Here is a 22449-nt window from a genome sequence, read left to right on the forward strand (position 1 = left end):
CCTGCAGCCACCTGCTATAGATATCAACATCCCAGCCTAATTCTGGCAATTACAATGTCACACTGTCTAGTGGATGTTTTATGCTGCCCGTACATTTAATTCTCGGTTCTAAATATGCGTGTTAATTGGTTTGTATAAATCTAAGAACGCCGATATTATGTACTCTCACAATCCAATATTCCTTCTTGTATATAAATAAATAAATAAATATAAATATATATATATATAATAATTGACGATCATTGGTGCGGTGGTCACGGTACTGTGTACGTTTAGGGGTGATCCTGGACGGCATGGGTTCGAATCCTGGCCGGGTCAAAGAGTTCTTAGTAATATATAGCTTGCGCGTTCATGCAGCTTTCTCACAAATATATATAATAAATAACAATAAAGCGTAATTTTATTAAAAAAAAATATATAATTGCGTGAAATTTAGGAAACGCACTGGAAAGTTATAGTAAAGAGTATTTATTATGAAGAGCTAAATTTTATCCAGCCGCAAGATCATGTAGATGACAGGGCATGAACGTGGAGGAGTCCGGCCGCACCACGTGACAATTTCCGCGCTTGCCAATGATCTAAACCATTCAAGAAAATATTTATACTGTCGATAAAAAATGAATATTATTCGAGATTTATTATTAAAAGTGGAAAGCACAATTAAGAAATTGAACCGAATTCTAATTACTATTAAAAGTAAATATTTATACCTACTATCTTTACAAGTCAGAGGAAAACTGCGTTCTGATTGGCTCAGATTTCCTGGACATCGGCGCTGTGATTGGCTGCGCCTGTCTCTGCCGGACGACTCTAGTGTTGTGAGCGGCATGGTATCCGTCCGATTGTCATTATGACACATTTTGCAAGTAATACTTTGCCTTTTCTTAGTTGATTTGTCACATAGACTCGTGTAGCGCGTCGGTTGTTATGCCTGGCGGGTGGTTAGGGAGGGGACTATGTGCAACATGTGTAACTAACTATTCCAGAGCATATGTTGGCCCCTCTGCTGCTGCTCGCGTGGGAAGCCCACTCGGGATACAATATATTCCCCCGGGTGATTTATTTCTATTTTTGTGGGTTTGGAATAAGGGGCCGATGGTAGGTTGATGTATTTCAGTACCAAATGGCACTATAGGAAGCCTTATTAGGTAACCCTGAATATCCACCATTCTTTTGGTGTAATTTCAGTGGTCATCCTGAACAGGAGAGCAAGTTAGATTTCAAGTTATTCCGTTGAATGAATAGTGAAGATTAGCTCATATATTTAACATCGTGACTACATAGGCCACCGGGTGGAGAGAGAGATCAGTTATGTGCTTTAATGCACTACACAACATTCTTTTTTCAGTTGCTTCACTTTTAACTTGGGGTGACTCCATGTTCGTGCTCGCTCGTTAAATAGCCAATGTGAATGTTTAAATTATATACACAACTATACCGCAGAAACGTAACTTGTAAAGATTTGAGGCTTACTCTCTGAATTATTCCATCCCAAATCCTTATCCTGACTCCTTCCAAGTGTTATATAGTTGACCAGACCACATACTAGAAGGTGAAGGGACGACGACGTTTCGGTCCGTCCTGGACCATTTTCAAGTCATCACAATTGACTTGAGAATGGTCCAGGACGGACCGAAACGTCGTCGTCCCTTCACCTTCTAGTGTGTGGTCTGGTCAACATACTTTAGCCACGTTATTGTGACTCATCACCTGCTATATAGTTGTCATGGCATGGTGCTTTCCCCCTGATAATTCCCTCCCTTCTGTCTCTGAATTGTATACTGTTGTTAACTACATGTGAATTGACGTACATGCCTGGCATTCATTCTCATACACTGGTCAATACATTTCTAGCCATCAATATACTACCATCAGAATTGTCACCTTGTCTCTAATAAAAAAAAAACTAAATAATATCCTCTTATTCCTTCTCTTCGTCTCATCCCAAATCCTTACCCTGATCCCTTCCCAGTGCTATACAGGTGTAATGGCTTAGTTCTTTCTCCTGATATTTCCCTAGTTTTGGTTATGTAAGAGGCGTACACAGTAGCCAGGTGGCGGAATCAACGAGTATTTCAACACTAGATACAGAGTTTGCCGACTCGTGTTGTAGAGTTGAGAGGACTCGAATGATCAGGTTGTTTTATTTTCAGGTTCGTGACTTCACTTATTAGTTTACATAATGTATTTTTTGGAAGTCGAGTACCTCAGTTTATTTAAATATGATGGAAACAACAGCAATTGAGTACTGTACTATATACAGGCCTACAATGTAATATGTGCGAACAAGCCTGAATGGTCCCCAGGACTATATGCAACTGAAAACTCACACCCCAGAAGTGACTCGAACCCATACTGCCAGGAGCAACGCAACTGGTATGTACAGGACGCCTTAATCCACTTGACCATCAGGACCGGACAAAAACTGATGGTAGCCGAGGCTATTTAGCCCATCAGCCCACCGGCACTCTGATGGTAATCTTGGGCATATCTATGTAATAGAACACTTGGCCCTGGCATAGTTCAAAGGAACTGTTATACAACCCAATCCTTTGCTGCTATTCTGTCTAGGAGTATTGTCCAGAAATAGATTCAAACTGATGGGAAAGACCAAATTGTGACTGACAATAATAGTAGGTTACTAGTGCACATTAGCCTCATCGTATAATAAGCATTTCAAAATGATTGTAGAATTTTTTTTATGGGTCTTGTTTAATGCTATTACATACCTTGAGGTTACCTTGAGGTGCTTCCGGGGCTTAGCGTCCCTGCGGCCCGGTCGTCGACCAGGCCTCCTGGTTGCCGGACTGATCAACCAGGCTGTTAGACGCGGCTGCTCGCAGCCTGACGTATGAGTCACAGCCTGGTTGATCAGGTATACATCCATATAGTTTTATAATAATCGCATTAGCTCAAGGATTAACATATGACGATAACTGACCTTTAACAAGCAAGTAGGGTTAACAGGTTTCAAGAATAGATAGGATAGGTATATTGGTGAGAGGAGGTATATTTAGATTAGACCCCCCTTCCCCCTTGTATGAGTAAACAGCTCTGCTGCAGTGCTCCATAATTCTTAAGTTCTAATAGGCTAGCCTAAGTAGAATGTACAAAAAAAAAAAATTGAGCAGAAAACATTTTCTGTTGCATTGAGAACAACTTCTAGATCCACATGAGTGGATTTATCATACTGTTGACCACTTCTACATGAAGAAATTCTTAACTGTTTATCAGCTTGATAGTGTCGGTTTCCTTGCCAATGTAAGTCTTGATGTACTACACGTACGTTAACCACCTTATGGTATCTAGAGTTCATGTAAGTGCTTATCAAACAAAAGCCTTAAAGATATATTGTATATAAATCCTGGACTAATTGAATGCAAAATAAATACCGAGTGTATAATCCACTACTACAAATACAATGAATGGTACTTTCTAACCATAGTAATATTATGTACATTTCAGCCAAATATATATCCGTTTCATTGTCAATTTTGTAATTAGCAACATAATTATGTATTACAAACATAAGTCATTGAACCATCCTATGGATTAAGAAATAATTTTGAGTCTCAAACTTCAGACATTAGTTTGTCAGACTTCTTCATGAACAGAGGGGCACTGTGAAGGTACTCATGAAATCCTTGAAAGCTTGTCTTGCATCTGACCTCGTTAATGAAGATGACTGTCGTGTTGCAAATTTTGAAGGATTTGATGCAAAAAATAAGTCAAAATTGCTATATCCGAATCATTAGGAATTGCTGTATTCAAATCGAGCAGGAATCTCGAGTGAAAAAAGTATACATGTTTGAAATAAGACAAATAGGATACTGGATTTAATACCTACATGTGTTTAGTATCTCTCCATAAAGGAGTGTTAGTATTTTGAGTCTGGGAAATATTTAATTCCATTTAAAGAACTGTACCTCAATATATAAGATGTTGCTATAATTAACTGCCTATGTAATATTTATTTTTAAATGTTTTCAAATAAAGTGCCTTAAGTGAAAGGATGTATTGCCTTACAGTTCACACCAGTGATGGGGCACAGTTTACTGATGGTCCCCCAGACTTTGGGAAAAACTCTACAAAATTTGAAGGTTTTCAAGGGAAGGTAAAGACATTTGTCTTTTCTGAGGATGGGAAGAGATTTGCTTGGATTGCAGATGGCCAGTAAGTGTTAACATTTTCTTTAAAATCTTTCTCTTTTTTTTTATTTGTATTGTATTATTGTAATGTAATAATGTATACAAGTTCATCAATTTTATACATAAAATATTTGACTAAATTCAATACGTATAGTTATTGTATATGTCCCCTAAATTATATTGCTAATATACCTAGTCACTTTTTTCTTTAGTGCAATACTACTATTTTCTTGCCCGAAATGCTGTACATATTGGTGGCTTTAGGCACTGTATGTACTAGCTCTATCTATAAATCCAACAGTATGTGTGTGTGTGACTCATCTTGTATGTATGTACTTTTACCTGAATAAACATTTGATTTGATTTGATTTGATATATATTTTATATACAGTAATATAAATATTTATATAAGTCAGATTTGATAAGATCAGATCTGTCTGACTTATCCTGCTGGATAAGCAGAATTCTTACTTGGGAAGTCCAAAAGTGAATATTCAGTGGTCATAATGTTTTTGTACCACAACCAACATAGTTTGAATTTCCACACACATTATACAGTAATTAAAAAGTACCCTAGTATTGTAATTTAAAACAGAAACTTTGACTTTCCTTGTTGTAATTCGTCTTGATTGATACTGCATACAGTATCTTCAAATCAATAATTCTTGAAAATTTACGTTACCTAACTTAGCACAACACATAATTTTTAAGTGATGCTGTGGTCACAAGCTGAACAGTAGTGTTTTTAGCTTGTGCTGCATGTGCGCCAGCCTTGGTTGCTCACTCAGGCCTTCAAAACCAGGACTGGTGTCCACGATTTTCTTTTTTCAAAATGGTGTCAGTTTGCTGGAGCCCTGAGAAAGCTGATGTGAGCCCCATGTACTCATGGGACTTGTATAGTACTCTAACTCTCTCTCATATATATAATATATAATATATGACATGCGTAGTGGATGGGTTAAACCTGAAATCCTATTCGGATTAAAAAGTCAAGAACTCCGAATGTCAATTCATTCCTGTTATCCAATGATTCAGGTTACTAGATATCGGATTACCGAGCTCTTATAGTACTGAATCACATTGAAAGGAATGTCTTATTTACAAAAATAAGACAAAAATTACACAGAAACTTTCTTATTTTTTGTAATGACTTACAAATAATGTTTTATTTTTTGTGTATATTGCATTTTCTTCATCCATAATGCTAATTTTGGTGGAGGGGGGGGTTAGTGTTTTGTTTAATGCAAGTTACAAGAGCTCTTTGTTAAACTTTTATATGAACAAATCCACAAGGGCCGTGACGAGGATTCGAACCTGCGTCCAAGAGCATCCCAGACGCTGCCTTAATCAACTGAGTTACGACACGGCCCTTGTGGATTTGTTCATCTGATGCATCATGCAATTGTGATTTCTGTGTTTAAACTTTTATGTGTTTGCAGGGTGTTTGTGGTAGAGGCTCCATCTTGGGAGAGAATTGGATCTCTAAAGCACCCGCGTGCTCAAGAGATTTGTTTTTCTCCTCAAGGCAACTATTTGGCAATTTGGGAATCCTATGTCAGTAAGTAACAGTCTTCATAAGAGAAACTATATTTTATTAGTGGCACGAGAAACTTGGTACACGTGGGAATTTGTCAGCATGTTACTTGAACCTTAATTTTTAAGAATAAATTAAAAAAAAAAAATTGTTTATGCAGAGCAAATCTTATTAAGGTTGATTAAACATTGTATAAAGATTATTTATAGGTCATTTGCAATACAAATATAAACTTCCTATTACCACTATGCAAACCTATGCATAGTGGTATGTACATTCACTTCTTTTCCTACCGATTTCCTCCTGTTAAGAAAAGTGTTCTGGTTTCTCTTCCTCCACACACTTAGCATCAGTGACCCTTAGTGTCTTGATTCTGAAACTTCTTTTATTTGCAAATCTTTCTCATGCCTTGGTTATCCCTTACATGTTATCAACTGTGCCTATTATCATAGGCACAGTTGTTGATGAGGGTCTTGTGTGAGCCCTTTAATTGGTCCATATCATAACATGCAACTGATCATTTGCATGCCTCGGCACTTTTAGGTGCTCTTGGTCCTCGACCTTTCCTGGTGCAGGCTCTGTGCAGACTTCCCAAATATGAATAAGGTATGGAGTAGGTAGTGCTCTATATCTCATCTTGACTACAAATGGGCAGCACATTTTTGTTCTGATAATTGTCTCTTACTCCTTTGAGTGCATCGCAGTGACTGGCTGCTCTTAATGGTATTGGTTGCTCAGATGCATTCTGCGGCTCTCTTCTCCCTACTACTTTCGGTCAGCTGCAGCTCTGCTTTTTGTTGGGAGATCTCTGCAGAACTGCTTCTGTGGAAAGTCCTAATGTCGGCATAGTGGGGGAACGTCTGCAGGCCTTTAGGAAGGCTTGGATGCTTGGTCTTTTCATATTGTTAGCGAGAGGCTCTTATGGGTGTGGTTCCCTTGGTTTCCTCCGATGTCTGTTTTAAGGCACCCTTCTACTCTCTTACTTCAATTTCACATTTGCAAAATGTTGGACAGGAGGGTAATTTTCTGTTTCCTAATTATTGACGGTCATGTCCAGATTCATTCTGGTTGCCAGGAAAGGTTCTTCTTAATTTAAAATAAATTCGGTCAATAGGAGATATTGTAAATCGTATAGCAATTTATATTAATCTTATGCTTATACTGGTGCAAGTGTCAGTTTTTCAATAAATTATTTTGTTGCTTAATTTTAAGAAATTTAAGTTTAGATTTTTGTTTCATTGTAATACAGTACAATACAGTGCAGTTTAACACTGTCTGCATATGAAAACTGGTAAAAAAGAAAATGCATTAATAAAATTTTTGCTCTTCCAGAAACAACAGACCAAAGTCAGATTCAACCAAACTTAAGTGTTTATGATGTGACAGGAAAGAAACCATTGAAGTCCTTCTTCCAGCAGAGTCAAGTAAATTGGTAAGCCATTTTAATTTGCTGCTGCGTGGCGTCTTGTTTTTATTTATTTATTTTTATAAACGTTATTATAATTTTCATCATGTACAAAGCCCGTTATATTATCAGTTGATTACAAATCTTCAACTAGGGAAAAGAATAATTTATTATTTATAAACTATAATATTTTCAATTTTCTGCATACTTCAGGGTATACTCTTTATGGATTTGTGCAAATTCTTTGTCTGGGCTGTCCTCTCAGTATTTTCTCAGTGTATAGCTTCTGGTTTCACCGATACATTTAAAACTTTCCCAAGCCTGTGGACTTATGGAAGCCTAGTTAATGCCAGGACCAAAATCTGGTGTGCTCATAGAGGTAACGGAAGCTTGGGGATCCGAGATCAACTTGCAAACTGAGTAAAACGTCCCAGAAAGCAGAAGCGAAGCAACAGTCAACAAACCATGTGTTACTATCTGAGTGTACCACTAGATGGCAGTTCAGGTCACCTAAGGATTCAACCTGCCTGTTTGCCTTACTCATATGGGTCCCCAAAAATGCCCTAACTCCTGTGGGGATGTGTAAAGAATTGTGGATAGAAGGAAATGTCAATTCCTCCCAGAAAAGGGAATTTTATTACTACCACTGCTTAATTTCCGAGCTGACCTTCGGTAGCTTCCCGTTTTTACTTCTTACAGTGCCTCATAGAAGAGAGGAAACCCAGGGATCGGGAAATGATGAACTCGGTGACTGGAAAGCTGTTGCAACACTTTACAGCCCCAGTAAGGATAGGAAACATGAAAGGTAATAACAGACGGCACTGTTAGACTGCTAGAAATTCAGGGTCTATATATGAGCCATAGACATAGCAGTAACAGCATACTTAATTAAGTGCATCGTGCATATGATGGTTCACATCATACTCAGTGAATCGAACCACCTGATGGATAACTTGAGAGAACCTAGCTTTTGAACAAGGCATCAAGGAAACAGGATTGATAGCAACTCAGGAAGTGTAACATGTAAATAATGCGACCCAGCAGAAGCTGGACAGAGGGCATGATGCATCTGTGACTGGACAAACCACCAGAAGACTTCTATGAAAAGCAGAGGATTTATTCTTTGCCAAAAAGTATAAAGCATACTAGAGACAAAACAGTTTCCAGGATGAAAGGAACAAAACCCTTCTTGCAGTGAACTACCTACCTACCTACCTGTTGAAGGTTCTGGGAATCTATGTCTCCATGGCCTGATCTCTGACTATGCCTCCTGGTTGCTGAAGAGGATGAATCAAGATTTATGTACTGACACAGGTCTCAAACAAGAGAGTGAAAAATTACTTTGTTTCTCAGCAAGGGGCATGCCGAATGCAATTTCTATCAGGGTAGAAAAAACAGAGCAACGTGTAAAAACTACACCCCAGAATAACTATCCAGACGAAACAGGTTCTCCGTACCCTGACTAGCAGAGAAAAGATCTTAAAAAATTATGTGACATCCCAAGGTGAAAGTTTGGTCATTAGAGAAGTGCATTAGGTGTGCACTCAACTTAATCCTGTCTGTCCCTATCCGATGGGAAAAGACATTGCTATTCACAAACGAAACCAAAGTCAAAAGAAAATCAGTTGTTTCTTCATTCACAAGTGCAGAAAGTGGAGGTGTCCATCTTTCCTGATCTGGTTGTACTAATACTGTAACCCCTGTGGTGGTTGGTGTTTGAGGTAGTTGATAAGGATGTACTGTAGTTCAGGTTAAGTTGTTGTAGTTAGGATAATTGGCTATCCTAAGCAGTCCCAATTATCTTACGGAAGGGCCGTGAAGGGGGGTTTGATATGTCCTTTTGTCAAAGCGTGGAAAGTGTCTCGGTGATGAATTTTAAGAGATGCTCTCCACTGTGCTTCTCACTCCTGAATTGTGCAACAAGACCATTTAGAAAGGTACCTGTTTCTGTGGGACTCAATCACATAGGATCCAGTAGTGATATGGATGGCCCCATGGCTGTGGTTCATAGGGGGCCTAGCTCAATGATATGAATACTGTTGTATAACAATAATCAGCACACAAACGTTGAAATATAATACTGTGGTAAAAAATTGTGTTCAAAACGCAGCCTGTCGTACATGTCTGGGGGCAGTGCAGGTGCTTTCCTGGAACATAAGTGTATTTGGGATAACTCTTGGTAAATGAATAAATCCACAAGGGCCATGATGAGGGTTCGAACTTACGTCCAGGATGATCCCAGACGCACCTTAATCGTCTGAGCCACAACATGGTCAAAAGAATTGCAACCGGGATTGCTACTGCTCTCACACGGATCCCGCAGTCTCTCCGAGACACAAACCGGGGTTTTAGACAATTTCCCCCGTGCACTCGGGCTCTGTCACCAAATTATTCTTCCTCTTCGCCCTTACTTCAATACACGTGTAGAGTAACTCTTGGTAGTTTGGCAAGTTTAGTAACATTGTAATTAAACATGTTATTTGTTATAATTTTAATTGAAATGTTATTTTTTCAGGCAGCCACAGTGGACCAATGATGAAACAGTATTTGCACGCAGTGTTACCAACGAAGTACATTTTTATAAAGCAGATGACCTTCAAAATATTGTGGAGAAGAAAATCCTTCAAAAAGTGCGATCGTTCAGTATTTCACCATCCACAGCCACCCATTATGTAACTTTTTTTGTACCTAGTAAGTGCTAGTGACAACTTTATTATTACTCTTATCTACTTTTTGTAATACAGTACTGCATTTATTTTATCTATTGTATATTGCATTTGTTTTCTTTACTTTTAGTTCTGTATTTATTGTTCTTAAGAGCAGTTTAGATAAGGCTTAAAAATTCTTAAAACCAAAGACCATTTCAAAACATATTTGGAAATTTGGAAACACCACACACAACTCCCATGCAAGATGCACCTAAGGTATATTCTTGATCTAAAAATTTTAATGTAGTGAAACAGAAGCCATCAGAATATAATATGCCAAGCAAATGTAAAATCTCGGGATGTTTTTGTACTATTCAGACAATGCATGGCTTGAACGGTGATGATATCTCCAAGGAGTATTACAGTCTGTATTATAAATTATTAATCAGGGGTTAAAGTTTGTATAGTATACTGTAATGGGTTTGGCAGGTTGAAAAGATTTGTTTTTAAATACTTGCTTGTCGTTGTTCTCTACAGACCTGTTTTTGTCATTTAACTTTTCAGTGTAAAGGTTAAAAAAAGAAAAACTGCTCAAAATGCATAACTATGGGAAAGAAAAAGAGAATTGATCAAGAGTTTATGGTAATAGACTGCACAGATGTGTCTAGGGAATTTGAGATGGTGTTTGAAAAGACAGATGAGTGCTTGCTGACCTGGGTAAGGGTGTGGCACTCTGGAATGGTGAATGGGATTGCCATTAGCAGGGAGGATGGGAATGATCAGGAGAAAGTGCCAAGCCATTACCGCCTATATAGCACTTGGAAGGGATCAGAATGAGGATTTGGGATGGGACGAGGGAAAGGAAAGGTGCCCAACCACTTGGAGGGGCGGGGCCATTACCAGGGAGTGAAGTGCCAGTACAGAAATGAAATGAGAAATGATTTTTAATTCTGCAGTGTGTGGGAATCTTATTTACCTTCGGTTCAGCATATAGTATATAAATTAAGAATGCTGAATATTAAAGTTCTTGATATCCAATTTCTTATGGAAAATGGAGTTTGAATTAATGTTAATTCAGTATATAAAAATATAGGAGAGGGTTATGATCAGTCACATTGTATTGTAGCAACAACAGAGAATTGGAAGTTCTTAGTGATTAAAATGTAAAATTGCACACCTTATTACAAATTTAAATTAATGTACTTATTTGTCTTCTTTCAGGTATTAAGGGAGCTCCGGCGTATGTGCACCTCTATCGCTATCCAAATTTCAAGGAAGCTTCTAATGCTTTGGCCAATAAAAGTTTCTTTAAGGTATTTGAATACTGTATATGTATTATATAATGTCTAACACACCTTTATTATTATTACTTCACTATGTAATAATATGACCACTATACAGTATATTCTCCAAGTTTGATTATATACACCTTGTGCAACTTTTTGAAAGTATTAAGTTTAAGGTGGAAAATTGAAGCTCCCAAAGTTCAACAGTACATAAAACTTAGATTTCTGTGAAATTGGGAAACCATTAAATGTTTAGATGGTTGTCAGAGTTGAGTCTAGGTGCCATCCAAAATTTGGCAGTAATAAATCTCTGTATAAAGTACAAGCCTACAGCGTTTAGCACTTTGGATGCTTTCCTGGAGAAGCGCTAAAGGTGGACACTATACCATTGTGAATTTTCTGTGGAAACACACACAATAGTGTTACTTTCTGCCTAGTTGTATGACTGATGTGACATCTTTGTTGGGATACCGTTTGTACCACTGATTATAATACATGTAATGATACACAATACAGGATGAATTATTCAATTGTGCAAACAAGGGTATGTGAATATGTACTTGAGAGAAGTATGCTTACCTGGAGAGCATCAAGTCTGTGTGTGTACGAAGACAATGTACAAAGATTGTACAGAGACAATGAGAGCATATCTGGAGTTTTTTTCTCTGGGATGATGCCTCCAGACCCGATGAAAATGGGAAATGGAGTAACGATAACTGGTGGATGGATAAGTTCTTTTCGTAGCTATTATTGAGGAGAGACTTTTCAGTTTTCCTGTGTACAGTATTTTGTTTATTGTTTTAGGTATAATGTCTGTCTGTGGTAATTTGATTTTTCTGTGTTCTAAGGTAGGAGGAAAGAAAACAGCTTCCTCTTACCATCGCTGGCTTGGTAGCTTTTCAAAATAGTTTTCAGTAACTGCTGTACTGTTCATGTGCAGATATTATCACTAAGACTCCTGCATTATTAAATTTCAAATAAGAAATGACAAAAGGTATTTTTGTATGTACTGTACTACAATTTATACAAGTACTGTATAGTGGCAAGAGAAGGCCCATCTGACTCATTATTTTCAGTTAAAATGTCAAACATTTTGGTGTTTTGTAATGCTAGATACTGCAGTAATGCTTGTTGCAAGAAATCTTGGTAAACTTGTCCGATTGGTCTTGCCAAAAAAGACATTTTTTTAACCCCCCCCCCCCCCCCTCCCCCCAGCCAAATTTATAAGAAATGATCACCAGAGTTGATAGTTATCATATTTGAGTTCACAGTAAATATACATGGTAAAATTGAGCCCTAATTATGGTGAATTGCTAACATAACCTTACTGGAATATTTGAGTAGACTGCTGCAGTTATGTAGTTTATCCTAGGACTTTTTCAGGTAAGCAATGTTAGCATTATTTAGGTCTAGTTGTATTGCTTTAATACCCGACACCATTTCAGTTTTCTTTGCAGTTTTTATTTGTTTATTATTACAGGTTGACACGATAGACAGCTTTTGGAACAAGCAGTCTACGGCATGTTTGCTTCTGACTGCTGCCGAGATGGATAAGTCAGGGACTTCATACTATGGTGAACACATGCTTTTCTACCTCAATACTCGAGGAGATTCGACAAGGGTCACGTTCTGTAAGTATAGTACATTACATGAATTTGTCATGTATCTTGAAATAAATTCATGAATTCCCTAGATTTCACAAATGGGGCCTGCACACCAGGCCCATTTGTGAGTTGCAGTTCTTGTTTCCTGCTTATAAATACTGCTATATTTAAAAATAATAAATCACAAAATCATGGCTGAAAATAAATTTCCCAACTCTCACATAAGGGTCCCTAATGGGCTCAAAAGTAATCACTTTCATGTATATGGCTTGGGGTTTTTATTGATATACACTGTATTTGTATACCTGTGTGTTAAGAAATGATTTCTCAGTCTTGTTAGTATTTATTCTATTTTTTTTATTTAATATTTGTATTGTGAAAAACAAAAAAATCCATAAAAAATAAGCCACATTATGAAGCATTTTTATCGGTGAACTGTTCCATTTTCCTTAGCTTTTTCTGTAATGGGAATTTATAAAATACATAAGTAGCAGCACCAAATATCCCCAGATTTCGATAGGAATCGCCAGACATCCCTATGTCTTCCCAGACAGTACTAGGAAGTGTGGCCCACCCACCACATTCATCTGTTCCAGGAGCCTTTGGCTTCTGTAATCTTTTCAAAGAGTTGCTTAAAAAAATTTTGTCCATATATATCCTTCTCTTTCAGTGGTGGTGGTGTAGCACCTGTGCTCGTTCCTAAGCTCATTTGTGTAAACTATGTTACTGTACAGTCCATAAAATGTTTCGAACAAACTCGGATACAACATTATTTTACTAATTATGTTATAAAATAAAGCTATTAAACTAAATTATACACACAGTGGTTAAGATTTAATCTATTGCATTATGTGATATAACTGCTCATCTATGCACAAGGGATAGTAATGCTAAATCCAAATATTGATAAAATACATAAAAACTTGAACACCTAAAATACAACCAGTTATTATACAAATATAATTGTTGACAAATAACAAGTTGACATACAGTATACACAAAATTGCTGAAACAAATGTTGAAATATACTCTGAAGCCATAGTTATTCAACTCCACTGCACTAGTCATTTGACTGAGCAGTGTACAATGTTGTTAATGCATCGTCGGCTCTGTTTGCCTCTTATATTAACCAGACGTCTTACAATGGCAGTCATGGGTTATAAAGGTGGTAAATTAAAATGGAAATGTAGTTTCCATTCAGAATTTAACATGCTCTAGTGAGACCCCAAATTTATTTAAATTCCATGTAAAAAAGTTGGTATTTATTTTTGTGATTCTTTCTTGATTTTGTATCTAAATAGCTCTTCGAATCAGTTTATCTTGTTTCATTAATACCAGGGTCAGGTCCACTACGGGCTCACCATGGCCCGTGCTACTTGGAACTTTTGTTCCGAGTAGCTGAATCTTGAACAACAACAACATTGATACCCGATTTATTTTGGGGAGTTGGCCCACATATGAATCTGTTCTTGACATTACAACTGGCTTAGAGTTGAAGACTTTAGGTGTAACAAATGGTTTATTACCCAAACAACTATGGGTTTGGTTCCTGAAAACCGATTATGTGCCTCTGTAACCCTTTCCACCACTGTCCGCAGAATGGGTATGGGGTGCATAATAAAGACTTGAATAGTACCCCATGTTCTGGTTCTTAAGAGTGAAGCAGGGATTTGTTGCTTGCATAGAGAACCAACTCTGTTGTGAAAGAAGTTTCACCAAGTATATACAAGGAAGAAAATTAAGGGCCAATGGCAGGCATTGTCACATTCTTAAGTACAGTACAGGTAAGATGAAAAGACAGAAAATGGGTCAAGATTTTCTTTAAATGTTCAGTGTGGAGGAGGAGAAGCAGGAGCAAAATACCACGTAGTGCTACTGGATAGTTAAAATTTTTTTAGAATAAATTACTGTGCCATTATGTTTTAAATTCAGACAATTTTTTTTTTTTTCAGCCAAACCAGGAAACATTCACTCCGTGTCATGGTGTCCAAATGGTCAGGAATTCTTCGCAGTCTATGGTACAATGCCGTCCAAAGCCACACTTTATAACCACAAGTGTGAAGCCATAGCTGAGTTTGGCTCAGGGGCTCGGAACACTGTTCTTGTCAATCCAGTTGGTAATATTGCATTAGTGGGTGGATTTGGTAACATTGCAGCTAGATTTGAGGTAAGATGTGCCTAGAATAAATTTGGTTATTTCGTTAATCAGTCTTCAGTATTCAATAATTTTCTATTTCACTGATATCACACAGAATTGAACATACATTTCAGCATAAATTTTTGTTTCATTGCTTAACAAACCTTATTTTGATGTAAATGATACCAGATTTTTTTTTTTTAGTTTTTAATTATATTATTCATATATTAGCATAAATCTGTCAAAATTATATACATCTTCTATTTTTAGCCGTAAGTAGTCTCAGTGTCTGGGTTTACATATCCTGGGTGTCCCCAAGTTGCGGACATGAGACTGACAAACATTACTTCGTACATGTGAACCCACGTTCACATGTTCATAGTACGATCTGCTCTGTGGCATCTATAAAGAGGGGGGTGCCATTATCTCTCAGACAGGTGATTAACACAGGCTATACAGTAATGACAAAACATTCATTGACCTTTCGACAGCAGTTATCGTCAATTGTTGATTCACAGGGTAGTGTAGTTATCATCATATGATGATTTAAACAATTATTGGGCGGGTTTTACACTTATGATGCAAATATGGATATAATGGGTCTATATAGATGTAATGGAGTTTGCCTTGACCCATGTATAAAATCCTGCTACTATTTCAAGGTAGAAATGCCGTTATCATCATGAATGTTACTAGGGAATGTGGTCATCATCATATGATGATTTAAACAATTATTGTCTGGGTTTTACATATATAATGCAAATATAGATATAAAAGTTCTCTGTGGATGTAAAGAAAGAAAAACAAGTGATAAAACAATCAGGGAAACATTGGAGGATAAAACATGAAGCGTCAGCAAAGTTGAGCACCAGGCGTTGACAAGTGCGAGACGCAGCCTTGCCGAGCACCTCCCACTCGGTGAAACGATAAATATTAAAAAAGAAATTGTGTTTTTCTTGCATTCTGCATACAAGTTAATAATTCTATAATAAAAACTTATTTGTTGGAATTTAATTTTTTTTGTTGGGGGGGGGGGGGGGCATAGGCGTATATGAACCACCATTGTCTAAGGGTTAAAAATCATTCATTTGAAAAATGTGTATGGTGCATATGCGGGTAGGCAGGTGGTTGGGATGGTTGAAGGGATGAGGAATCCAATGTACTCGAAAGAGGATAGAGGAATCCATTGTACTAGAAAGAGAGGCCACCATGTATAATAAACATCAGCTAATATATCCTGATTTTCGTCATTTTTATTCTTTTGGTCAAATACATGTTCATGCAGCTTCAGAAAATATTATCATTAACTAAGAACACATGACACAATCTTTTAAGGTTTAGAAATTCAAAAGAACAACTAGATATGCATTGTCCATAGTCAATCGCAGGGATGCCAGATTGGGCTACTTGTAGCCCAATTCGGTTACCAATTAGGATAATTGTATTCAATTAAAAAGCCATCTATGTATGTCGCTACGTACTACTTTTTTGGCTACAGTTAAAATAAGCTGGGCTGTTTATTCTAAAAAGCGAATCAATCGGGAAAAAAATATTTGGCTACTTTTATTGTAAAGTTTGTGACATTTAGTTCTTCAGCTCGCGACTTTTTGCAGCTCAAATCTGGCACCCCTGGTCAATCGTGCGAGGTATTTCCAGGCTGGCACCGAGTTGTAAAGAGTGATGGGGTGCAATGATTACTGGAAATATAATGAGTAGAATATAATGAAGATTGTAAATAGTATAAATCAAATGATGACTACGTGAACATGTATTTATATAGTAAACTTATGATATAGATGAAAACAAGATAGAATTGTAGTACACTATTTTATTCTCATTTTTCTGTACAGTAATTAGGGAAGGTTCATTAATTTGTTACGATGTTGGGGACACAAAAGAATAACGTATCACTGGTAGAAAAGAAATTGATTTACTTCAGCCAGTGGTGCTTCCATAAGTAACTTTGAAACATGGGGTCCCCAATGTTTATTTTTAGCCGCAAGACATATATTCTTGTGCTATAACCAAAGGGCTCCTTGCAGACGTGGGACATCGCAGCACGCAAGAAAATTGGTGAAACCGAGTGCCCTGATAGCACATCTTTCAGTTGGTCTCCATGTGGACAGTACATGCTGACAGCGACCTGCTCTCCAAGACTGAGAGTTAATAATGGGTATGTTTTTACTCAACAAAAAGAGTTGTCGCCTTTGTGTGTTCCATTGATTTTTAGTACATTTTACACAGTATTGGAGTTCAGTTCTTTTCTTAGTCTCGCTCTCTAGGTCTTCTGCTTTAATGCTATAATCTTCAAAGCAGCCATCAGTACACAGAAGGGGAAGGGAACTATCAGGTGGAAAGCACCAAGCCATTATGACTATAGCACTGGGAAGGTATCAGGATAAGGATTTGGGATAGGATGGGGGGAAGGAATGGTACCCAACCACTTGGACGGTTAGGGATTGAACGCCGACCTGCATGAAGCGAGACCGTCGCTCTACCGTCCAGCCCAAGAGGTACACTACATTTCTTACACCTGCACTTTCAGGTCATCTTTCTGTTTCGGTTATCTTTTCTGTTTCCCTTTATTCAGTATTGTGGAGCATTGTCAGGATTAATTACCTCACTCCCTGTTTCTGTTCTTGTCATCTTGTTCTTATTTCTCAATTTTTCTATCTCGGTAAATTGTTTTGTTGTAATTGTTACTTGCCCCATTTCTGTCAGGCTTCTGTATGTATTTTCTCTATCCTTATCTATAAACTTTCCATATTTACTGTATTATCATGTTCTCTTTTTTTTCTACTCTCATCTTTCTCTCTCATCTCAGATTTTTGTTAAATTTCCCCATAAATATTCTGGTAAAAAAAAACTAAAAAGTATTAATCAGGACTCCAGGAATTTCTTCTGCTCCACTTTTTATGTCTGAGAATAAGATTATAAACCTTATTTATTGTCCAGATAGCAAATGTTCAATAATAATTGTTAAATAATCCATTTTCTCCAATTTTGCAACAGTTAAGGGTCATTAATATTTTCAGATATAAAATGTGGCACTACACAGCGGTGTTGCTGCATGAAAGCTTCGTAAATGAGCTCTATGCTGCCCAGTGGATTCCTGACCCTGAGGCTGCTAAGCCCTTCACTATTTCCACGACACCGGTCACTGGTATAGAATCCTCCATTGTTGCTGGTGAGTTGTATGTGCAGTTGTACTCACCTAGTTGTGCTTGCGAGGGTTGAGCTTTGGCTCTTTGGTCGCGCTTCTCAACTGTCAGTCGACCAGTGTACAGATTCCTGAGCCTATTAGGCTGTATCATATCTAGATTTGAAACTGTGTATGGAGTCAGCCTCCACCACATCACTTCCTAGTGCATTCCATTTATTAACTACTCTGAGTTAACACTAAAGCCCCGAAATCATCTCAAGATAACCTCTAGATAGATAACCTTCCCATATCTTAAGCACATCAGCAACCTGGAAATCATCTCAAGATAACCTCTAGATAGATAACCTTCCCATATCTTAAGCACATCAACAACCTGGAAAAGGTGCAAAGACTTGCAACTAAATGACTTCCTGAAATGAAAGACGAGCTACCAGGAGGGGTTAGAGGCATTAAATATGCCAAAGCTAGAAGAAAAAGAGGCAAATATGATCATAACGAACAAAATAGTAATGGAAGTCAACAAAATTGATAAAGAAGAATTCTTGAGACCTGGAACTTCAAGAACAAGATGTCACAGATATAAGCTGACTAAATAAAGCTGTTGAAAAAAATATTAGAAAAATTCACTTTAGCAAACAGGGCAGTAGACAGTTGGAACAAGTCAAGTGAGGTGGTGGTGGAAGCCAAAACTGTTGGTGGTTTCAAAGCAGTATATGATAGTGCTGGGAAGTTGGGACACCATGAGCTCAACTCTCATCCTGTAACTATTTTTAGGTAATATGACACTATCTTGCATCTGCTTCTAGATCAGGAGGCATCTGTTGTGGATGCAGTTTACCTGGACTGGGGTTGGTGGATAATATACTGATAATATATACCTAGTCCATCCTGCTTCTTGTTTTGGTCAGGTTGGAGTATTTTATGAGTTTCTTTCTGCTGTTGACTCCTGTGTGGTTGGTTTGGTACTGGTCCCCATGGTTCCCCTAAGAAATTTGCAATGCAACCTACTTTGATGGTTCAAGGCTCTGCCAATTTGAATGGCATCTCTAGGCCTTGTGTACCATCACCTGTATAAAAAACGAGGTGGACCTTTTGCATTTGCATCTTTCTATGCACCAGCAGCATGAGTTGAGTTGGTGGTCCTTCCATCTCTTCTCTTTACAGTGTCTGTCCTCTTGTGTTGTTGGTTGTGGTGCTGTTTTTTCTGTTCTGTCTCTTGTATGTATTACTGACTGATATCTATTACTGTCATTTCGTACCAGTTTGCCTTGGCAGAGCCTTTTTTCTCGTTACATTGAAGTGAATAATGAGTTCTTCTCTAGAACTGTTGTAATCTGTAAATCATGTGTTGGCATTCTTGTCCTCTTGTCATTTTTCAGGTTTTTCTCTCAATCAAGGAATTCTTTTTAATGTGTTTCCTGGCCCTTGTTTCCAACTGTTGGGTTAAAAAGTCTTCTATCGTCATGCTGTGAGTCAGATGTATCGGTTTATTCTTTTGGTCCAGGGGATGATATTCTTTGCTTCCAGGCTTCTCCTTAGTTTTTTGTTAAGAATGAGACTTTGGTTGTATGATGGGGATTTTTGGTCATTGATGCATGGTTTGTTAAGCCAAGAATTCATCATATAGTCTGTTCTGTGGCTGCAGTGCAATATTATTTGCATGCTACTTGTACTGTGTTGGTGGATGCATTGTTTGTTAACCGTGTTCCTAATGTTCTTTGTTTCAAAGCCTACTTCTCTCAGGTCATCCAGGATGTAGTCCAGTTCAATAGCTGGCTATATATCCTTGCACACGTGTGAAAGTTTACTGGTGTCACAGTTTTCTTTGCCATTATGTCCATGGCTAATGTCTTGGCTCAGGGCTTCTGGCCGTCCAACATCCACCACTCAACCGTCTAAACAATTATGCATTATCAACCATAGTATTGACTGAAAATTCTGGACAGTAACCCATTTCAACAGGTTTTTTGGAGAATTGTGGTCCTGAGGATTCTGTGAAAAGAGCAGGTTGACTACACGTATATTCAAGATTCTTTTCCAATTGTGTTCCTTGGCCATCAAAATGCTCAATTTTTTAACTGAAAAGACGTTACTTTTCAATATTATGTAACAAAATTGTGTATGCATGTGGAGATACAGTATATACACTTTTGTAGATGACTAAAATGTATCATTCAACTGCCCCTCAGTACAGCATTTAGTTACACATGTTCGTGACTCGGAGAGATTATAAATGTAAGGTCTAATCTTTGCTTGCAGCTTCAAAGCAGAAGTACATCCTTCCAAGTCAGAGAGGAGCCAAAGGCCCTGTTGGTTTGACAAATACTGAGAAAAAGTTCCTCAGTGAAGTAGATGACCCAACAAAGAATGAAGGTAATACTTTACAATTTTTGTTTATGGTAAAAGGCCAATTTGTGTTGTTGATGTGCACTTATTATCATGTCTTTACATGAAAAGAATTTTGCTAATGCAAAACTTGCTATTAGTTTGGATCAATTTTAGAATAAATTGACACTAAAGAGGAATATTTCCTGAAAGTTTAGAGGTCATTTGAAAAATATGGAAGGTTGGAGGGAGATTTCCTCTTGTGCTGTCATATCATCACCATTTGTAATTGATTCGTTAATAGACAGTTGTCTGTCTTGTAATTTGTCATAATTGTTAGCTATAGTTTACGTTTCTTGTTATGGATAGCACCTGCCCAGTTGTCAAAGTCAGCTTTGAAAAACAAGAAGAAGAGAGAAGCTGCAAAGAAAAAGCGTGAAGAAGAAGGGGAGGCTGAGAAAGGGGGAAACAACTGGAGAGAGGCGGGTCCTCCAGAGACTGCAGCTCCAGTTAAATCCTTTGCTGCCAACATTGAACTGACTGGCGATCCAGAGAAAGACAAAAAAATAAAAAATCTCAAAAAGGTAAGGACTACAAGAACACTGGTAAACAGTTGTGATTTATTGTGCATGATTAGAGAATTCAGATGATGAGTGACATAAAATATTAGGGGGAGAAACTGGAAGTAATGACGGCTCTAAAAGCCGTGATGATTTGACTATTAGAACAATACTTGAAAATTTTGAACAGGGATTCAAAGATAGAAATATGAACATAAAATTTGAACAAACTAGACATTGGTCCACATTCAGCCTGTATTGTAAACACTTCCTAAATCAGCATTGAGATTACACGAACTTGTACTCAACATACTTATCGAACATATTATATCCCCGTCATTTACTAGAGCTTGTTAGCAGTGCACTACTTGAACTCATTACATTACCCTGGTTATTTCCTGTAATGTGTTGCAATTGCCCTCATGCAATTGGAGCACATCTACTTGTTGCATATCAAGAAAGCTCATATTAAACAAGTTTTCTGTATTTTTCAGAAACTGGATGCAATTGCTAAGCTGAAAGGGGAGCAAGAGAATGGGAAGACCTTGGAGAAAAACCAACTGGACAAAATTGCCACAGAAGAGAAACTGATCAAAGACTTGGAGGAACTAACACTCTGATTTGCTTAAATATTATTTTTTGCAATTTTGTTTTATGACAAGCTTTCAAAAGTGAAGTACATTTAGTTTTAATTTTGAGAGCAAAAACTTGACAGCATCTGGCTGGTGACATATCCTATTAAGGTAAGAGATTTTTTAGCGGTAAACAGTATTTAGATTTGTGCTTCACTGGTAATGTTCAGCATATTAGTCAAAGGAAACAATATATTCACTACCTAAGTCTGTCTAGTCTCCAGTTAAAAAGAAAACAAAGAATCCTTGAACTGTCAACATTTGGATTAATCTTTAGAAATAACTAATTCTTCAAGTTCATTTTAAGTTCACATGTTCTTGCACATACAGGATTATATAATTTAGAATCAATGTCGTTATCAAAGATATTTTTAGATGCTGGCCATAATTTCTTTAAATTTTGTGTCTTCCATACCCCTCTTTGAAACTTAATGTATTTGAGTTGAAAGGTAGCTTCAAGCTTGGAATATTGTTACCAGTATGAATAATTACACTATAATGTAGAAAGAAAGCTTTCTAAAAATTGTATATATGGTGTTGTCTCTTAAGTGTTATTGTTTTCTTATATTTATAACAGCAGAGAGCTTCACTGCTTTGACAGTGTCAATGTTTTGAACTATCCACGTGTTAACATTATTTGCTTTTTATATAACTATATAATTTGTATATTTACGGATGGATTGGTTTATGAGGGTTAGAAGGCACTAGCCCATTAGATAGAAGTTTAATGCAAATATTTGTATAATTTTGTGTTTTTTTCCATAATAATTAGAAGCTATATTAGGCTAAATAGTTTTGTGTGTGTACAGTATAGCCTAACTTATCCAATGTAATGGGATATAATAAGCTTAGACGCCTTCAGAACCTTAATAGTTAATTATTAAATGAAGGAATACAGTTTGATTGAAACAATCCAGCTATCAACCTATAAATAATTATCTTTGTGATGTTATTTTGTTAATACAATTAAAAGCTGTTCTAGCTCATAAACAATGTTATCACAGACA

The 22449-nt window shown here is 37.2% G+C and overlaps 1 protein-coding gene across 1 annotated transcript; it reads left to right on the forward strand.

Moving 5' to 3' along the window:
* Nucleotides 1–725: 725 nt before the first annotated feature.
* eIF2A (eukaryotic translation initiation factor 2A) lies at nucleotides 726–22449 on the forward strand. Its single transcript, XM_045745764.2, has 13 exons — nucleotides 726–866; nucleotides 4029–4173; nucleotides 5588–5706; nucleotides 7015–7114; nucleotides 9603–9778; nucleotides 10957–11048; nucleotides 12502–12652; nucleotides 14578–14792; nucleotides 16805–16935; nucleotides 17798–17949; nucleotides 20185–20298; nucleotides 20620–20834; nucleotides 21305–22449. Exons 1-13 carry the CDS (start codon nucleotides 851–853, stop codon nucleotides 21428–21430), a joined length of 1752 nt encoding a protein of 583 aa, XP_045601720.1. The 5' UTR covers nucleotides 726–850; the 3' UTR covers nucleotides 21431–22449.

This window comes from Procambarus clarkii, chromosome 22 (assembly GCF_040958095.1).
Source record: "Procambarus clarkii isolate CNS0578487 chromosome 22, FALCON_Pclarkii_2.0, whole genome shotgun sequence".
Classification (NCBI taxonomy): domain Eukaryota; kingdom Metazoa; phylum Arthropoda; class Malacostraca; order Decapoda; family Cambaridae; genus Procambarus; species Procambarus clarkii.